The following is a 6,642-nucleotide window of genomic DNA, read 5'->3' on the forward strand; positions in this document are numbered from 1 at the left end:
TAGTGGCTTAGTGGCAATGAGGATTTTGGTGGGTCTTTGCACACAGGTGGAGGTTGCTGGATGTCCTCAGTGGTCAGAGCCATAACCTCTTTAATGAGGATCTGTGATTTCAGACCCAGCAGTGTATGTGCACTTGGATTCTGTCTTCTCCTGGAAATGGAGAGAGGGACAACAGTGACATCCGTATGGAGGGAATCAGGAGGCAAACAGCTCCCCAGAGAGGGGAGTTTCTCCCAAAAAAGCTGCCAGTGATTTGACTGTTGATCTCCAAATTACACCTTTGGCTTTGGATGCAGGATGCGAGGAGCCATGCTTGTTGCTGTGGCAACAGAATTGTCCTGAGCACAGGAAGTATATAAACATTGTCACCAATGTACAATGGCATCGGGGAAGAGAGCAGAGGAGAAAATAGAAACTCCAGCCCTACACAGTGCCAGGGCCAAAATGTTGCTCTTCACATATTTCTGCCTGATCTTTCTCTTCCAGGTACAGCATCGTCTCGACCGAGGAGGATGGACACAAGGTCTCTGCGCTGGGCAGCATGAACGGGCACAGCCGGAACGGGAAGGGCCACACGCCACGGCGGAAGCACCGCAACCGCTTTGTGAAGAAGAATGGCCAATGCAACGTCTACTTTGCCAACCTGAGCAACAAGTCTCAGCGCTACATGGCCGACATCTTCACCACCTGTGTGGACACGCGCTGGCGGTACATGCTTATGATCTTTTCTGCCGCCTTCCTGGTCTCCTGGCTCTTCTTCGGTTTCCTCTTCTGGTGCATTGCTTTCTTCCACGGTGACCTCAACGCACCGGTGGTGGGGGGCAGTCCCTCCCTCCTCAAGCCCTGCATCATGCATGTGAACAGCTTCCTAGGGGCTTTCCTCTTCTCAGTGGAGACACAGACAACCATTGGGTATGGCTTCCGCTGCGTGACTGAGGAGTGTCCGCTGGCCATCATGGCTGTTGTGGTCCAGTCCATTGTGGGCTGTGTTATTGACTCCTTCATGATTGGCACCATCATGGCCAAAATGGCGAGGCCCAAGAAGCGGGCCCAGACCCTCCTCTTCAGTCACCATGCGGTCATCTCCGTGCGGGATGGCAAACTGTGCCTCATGTGGAGAGTGGGCAACCTGAGGAGGAGCCACATTGTGGAGGCCCACGTTCGCGCCCAGCTCATCAAACCCTACATGACAGAGGAAGGGGAGTACCTCCCCCTGGACCAGCGGGACCTCAATGTGGGTTATGATGTGGGCCTCGATCGTATATTTTTGGTCTCGCCCATTATTATTGTTCATGAGATTGATGAGGAGAGCCCACTTTATGGGATTGGGAAGGAGGAGCTGGAGACAGAGAACTTTGAGATCGTTGTTATCCTGGAAGGGATGGTGGAAGCCACGGCCATGACCACACAGGCACGGAGCTCTTACCTCGCCAGCGAAATCCTCTGGGGTCACCGCTTTGAACCAGTTGTGTTTGAGGAGAAGAATCACTACAAAGTGGATTATTCACGCTTTCACAAGACCTACGAGGTAGCTGGCACACCCTGCTGCTCAGCTCGGGAGCTGCAAGAAAGCAAGATGACTATCCTACCCTCTCCCCCACCTCCCAGTGCCTTCTGCTATGAGAATGAGCTCGCCCTTGTCAGTCAAGATGAAGATGAAGAAGATGATGAAGTGGGTGTAGCATTAGGTGGCAGCACCAAGGAAGAAGGAGGTGTCATTCAGATGATGGATTTTGGAAGCCACCTGGACCTGGAGCGGCTCCAGGCCACTTTGCCCTTGGATACCATCTCATACCGCAGGGAGTCAGCCATCTAATCCTTTCAGCCTCCCTGTTCTACACCCATTACCCACCTCCTCCTTCTCCTCCTCTGTTCTGCACCCATACGTAGCTGGATAAGTCCCTTGCCCACCAAAAAACGCCTCCTGTGACTGCCTGTCAGCACCTCAGTACATCAAGGCCTGGAGATACTCCAATATATTCCCTTTCCCATGAAGTTATACCCCCTGGATGAGGAGTGAGAATACACCATTCTTCCAGACAGCGCAGCTTGCGTGAGGACCTGTCCAGGGACAGGAGAGCAGCATGGTTGGATTCCCATCTCTGGGTAGGTGACAGGAACCTGTGCCCTCAATGGAGAGACTGTACATGCTCAATTGTCTCTGCAGCTGAAACAATGGCACTTTCTGCCTCTTTCAACATGTGCAGGCCCAGGGCTATCAATAGCCATGGCTCTCAGAAGGAGAGGAGTGATACCTAAGTCCTGACCCAGTGAGAAGGGACAGGGGATTTTAGGACTCCTAGAGGGAGTGCGGGATTCTCTGGAGATAGGGGTTTGCTTGCATGTTTATTGCTTGTTGCACTTGACTTTCTTTGTATATAAAACAGATCGAGAACTGAAATCCATATTCTTCCACTGTAAATGCCAAGCTGGGAGAGAAGGACACTGCACGTAGCCCGCTCTGCACTCTCCTTGTGGCACCCGTCACCTCCAGCAGCAGCTTGGCCCCACAGACTCAGCCTGGGTTCCCCCACTCTTCCCCAGACCACTTTCTGCTTCTTTCCTGGAGGGCCTGGCAGCGGGGCAGGGCCCTGTGCTCACACACCTGGCCACCGTGCCAGGGCTGGCAGTGACCTGATGGGACAGCAGGCCCCCCACTTGCTCCTTCCACCTCCTCCAGTCTTCTCCCTGCTGCCATCAGCTGTAAAATGGAATTTGTAACTATTTATTTTTAATAAAGTCTAATATCCCAGGGAGAGGTTTGGAAACAAAGGAGAACCAAAGGCTGCAGCCTGGTGCAGAGACTGATGAGTGTTATTAGTGCTGGTGTTTGCTGCTTGTATGGGTTTGATGCCTGGAGGCTTCACCTTTGGTACCTCAGTGCCAGAGCTACACCTAACACCATTTCTCTGTTGTTTCACAGAAGACACCAAAACTAAGTGAGTCTTTCTCTATAGGAGCATCAGAGTCACTCACTCAAACTAAATGACATGAGGATGGGAAAATAATTGGGTAGCTCAAAAGGCTGCTCTGCACACCTGGCAGATGTGGTGTTGGGGGAATGGATGAAGAAATGATGTTCCATCTAATCCCTGATCTACAGAGCAGAAAAACTACGTCTTGACAACAGTTTTGGCTTAGCAAAAGGAACAATAGGAAGAGGGGAAGAAGCAAAAGAGGAGCGAAGAAGACAGAAGGAGTGAGAGAGGAATGGGAACCACAGGCAGGGAAAAAGGGAAGGGAAAGGAAGGGAAGGGAAGAACAACGAAAAATATGATAATGTGGGAGAGTATTTGGGAGGGAATAGGGACAGTGTGACTAGATGGGTATGGATACAGACATGGCCACCTCGAGAGAAACACCTTCTGGCCACCTCTTGGCTTTTCCTACCTACGACTTGACATGCAGCCTTGTTTTCCTACATTTGTCCGTGTCCCACCTCCTCTCCCCACTGCTGATTAAAAATGTCCCTCCCTCCTTCCTCCTGCTATTACTTATTTATTTTCCCCCAGAGGGAATAAACAGAGGCCAGTATTGACCTGGCTTTCAATATAGCTGTCAGAGCTGGGTGTCTGTTGCTGGCCATGGCAGTGGAAACAAACTAATGGACCGAGAGGGAAGGACTCTGTATGTGAGGACAGAGACACCCAGGACACAGACTGAGGTAGTGGCCTCAAAGAAGGGAGCGTGGCTGGGCACACCTCACAGAAGTGCAGCATCCTTTGGAGGTGTGTAGGGACGATATCCCATGGCTTGCTAGCTGCTGGGTGTCTGTTCTGTGAGCAGATGTACTCCATGAGGACATCTAGGGGAGATTTCTCCCACTTTGCCAATGCACAGAGGTATGTACATCCTTCAGTACATGTGCTTCTAAGCCTCCATGCTCCAATCACAAAGTGCTCATACCTGAATATCCACTGAATGCACCTACACACATATGTCACACGTGCAGGCATAAACCATCCTATACTACTCAAGAAGCCCTAAACACTCAGTGATGTGCACACAAACCATGTGCAACAGCAGCATAAATCTCAACAAGTGCCTGTACACTTGGATGCTGGGGACTCCTCTGTGTGGCCCATGAAAATTCACCAAGAGAGAAGGCTGGATATAAGTGAGAATTTCTTCCCAGAAGGAGCGGTGCTGCAGTGGCACAGGATGCACAAGGAGGTGGTGGGATCACTGTCCCTGGAGGTGCTCCAGAATCGAGTGGATGTGGCACTGAGGACACGGTCAGTGGGCATGGTGGGGATGGGCTGGAGGTTGGACCAGGTACCTTACAGCCTTAATGATTCTATGAATCCACCATGGGAAGCTGTCATAAAGAAGACTGGACACTGCTGTGTGGATCTGCAAATCAGCTCTACTATCCTGAAATACAGCCGGGATTTTGGCCAGGGTGCAGCTGTGTATGATATGTGGAGCACCACCTTCCGGGGAGCTGACACTTCTGGTCCAGAGAAGACACCTCCACGTGTTCCCTCCATCCTGCAGGACCTGATGGAGGGAATGTATCTCCAGCACTTGTTGAGATCTGGCTTCTGTTGAAAACTATTCCAATATCAGAAAGAAAAAGGACTTTTTGCCCTATGAATAGGATCCAGGCACTGGCTCAGATCCGGCACCCCATGACAGCTAACTATACCGCTTTCACTCCTGCCAGCTTCCAACTGAACACTGTCGTTGTTTTTGATGACACTTGAGAGACTTGTTTCATGTTTTATTTTTGGTGACACTTTCAGCCAACCCTTTTGAAAAGAGACCATCATTGGCACCTTTCAATTCACCCAAAATTTGCTCAGCAAAACATTTTGATACATGCAGCAGCTAAAAATACGTCCAAGGAACATGATAATAAGGGAGAAAATGGGTTTGAATTTCTGTGATCGGGAAATCACATTGATAACATTTGTGCTTCCAAACAAAAGTGGGGTTTTTTTTTGCAACCAGCTTGGCTTTGGTGTTGCCCCAGAATGATGAGCAGCCGGCTACATGCAGGCTCATGACCTCTGCTCAGCAAAATGCCTCTTCTGCTTCTTCCCAGGCCATTAAGGGCTTGCTCCTGCCCCTGCTAAGTCAATGGGAATTTTGCCATTGCCTAGGGTGAACTGCGGAGCTGGGCCCTAATGGAAGCACCGCTATTGGAAAAGCCCTGCAGCCCCAGCCCTGTGCTGTAGCTGGGACAGATGATGTGGGCTGTGCAGGAGGGGGAGAGGTGGAAAAAGGCAGCGTGTGGGGCTGGGGGGAGCTGAGCACATTGCTTGGGGGGCACTGGGCAGGCTGGGGGGCGGCAGAGGGTGGGCAGGAGACTGGTGGGTGTCTCTCAGTGTGAGGCTGCCTGGAATGGGGGCTAAAAACCAGAGGGGCTGAGGTGGGAACGAACTGCTGGAGTAGCTGCGTCCAGCCGTGGGGACCCGGCTGGGGGCTGCTGCATCCCCGGCCCCTCGGTGAGCTGCGGGACTCAGCGGCGGAACGCTGTGGCACACACATCCCGGGGAGCCCGGTCTTTGCCTGTCCTCAGAGCACCACCTAGGGATGGCAGCGAGCCTCGCAGTGCTGCCTCCGAGCTCCCCGAGCAGCTGCAGGCTCAGCAGGGCTGGGGATAGGGTGCAGAAATGGGGTGCAGGGATGACTGCAAGCTGGAGGTCAAGGATGGAAATATTTCCCTTCCTGTCCTGCAGACAGTGATAGCTCTGGAGGGACAGGCACTGATCTGCCCGTGTTTTCCCAGCCCACAGTAAAGTTCAGGGTGAATGACGGAGGGGTCAGGGCTTTTCATGCCATGCTATCAACTATCAGCTCTGCAAAACCTCAGCAGCTTTCACAGAGCAGCTACTGGCTTTGAAAGCAGTTCAGGTATGCACTGACACTTTGATTTCTTCTCTGCGCAAAGCTACCTCAATCCAGGAAGTTGCACAGGGAATATTTGAGTTCAGAGACAGGTCATTTGGTTACTGTCCTGCTGCCTGCCTGTCCTTTCAGTTGTCACCTCTGCAACCTGGCTGGTGCAGATGCTCAGCATATAAGATTTCTCTCCACTTTTCCATTACATAGCCCCTTAGTATGGCACATACAACCTGTGCTGTAGTAGGGTTATGCTGCTGCAGCAGCTGTCTTTTCCCTGCCCCAGACAGCCATGAAATTGTATGGAAGTGGAGAAATGCCCCACTGGGACGTGTCCTGTCCAGTGTGAAGCACAGCTTGCAGGCAGAGTGTTTGCAGTGCCCTGGGAGATCTTCTGGCAACCGACCTTTCCATATCGCCTTGGGACATAAGGTAATGACAGCCTGGCTTGCAAAACCCGTGGAATCTTTGCTCCTGTATTTATCTCATTTCCAGGGAAAAAGCAATGAGAGCAGAGCAGACAATGGGCCACTCACCCTTTCCTTACCTTTGAACACATCTCCTCGAAGAGGAAGCATCCAGTGGGGGGCAATCCCTCTGCTCTCCAGGCAGCTGTGGCTCCAGGCACACAGACCTGCAGCTGCCCAAAAGCAGGCAGCGTGGGAAAAGGAAATGCGTGTTGCTAAGTGAAGTGATATGATTTCACTGCCCTGGTGCTTTCAGAGAAATGCAGGATGAACACAAACACCATCCCAAAATAGTCTGTGAGACATTGGATATTTGAGCTTTCAAAGT

At 51.7% G+C, this 6,642-nt stretch overlaps 1 protein-coding gene across 1 annotated transcript; it reads left to right on the forward strand.

The window, feature by feature from the left end:
- Positions 1-526: 526 nt before the first annotated feature.
- On the forward strand, positions 527-1,990 carry KCNJ4 (potassium inwardly rectifying channel subfamily J member 4). The gene has a single exon (XM_065741292.1). The coding sequence runs from the start codon at positions 542-544 to the stop codon at positions 1,814-1,816; it is 1,275 nt and encodes a 424-aa protein (XP_065597364.1). The 5' UTR covers positions 527-541; the 3' UTR covers positions 1,817-1,990.
- The last annotated feature ends 4,652 nt before the right edge of the window (positions 1,991-6,642 follow it).

This window comes from Cyrtonyx montezumae, unplaced genomic scaffold, assembly GCF_038088225.1.
Source record: "Cyrtonyx montezumae isolate F1298 unplaced genomic scaffold, pur_monq_1.0 scaffold_3, whole genome shotgun sequence".
Taxonomy (NCBI): Eukaryota; Metazoa; Chordata; class Aves; order Galliformes; family Odontophoridae; genus Cyrtonyx; species Cyrtonyx montezumae.

What these genes read in the sequence shown, in the direction of transcription:
- KCNJ4 (XM_065741292.1), top strand. Translation starts at nt 542, where the DNA reads ATGAACGGGCACAGCCGGAACGGGAAGGGCCACACGCCACGGCGGAAG.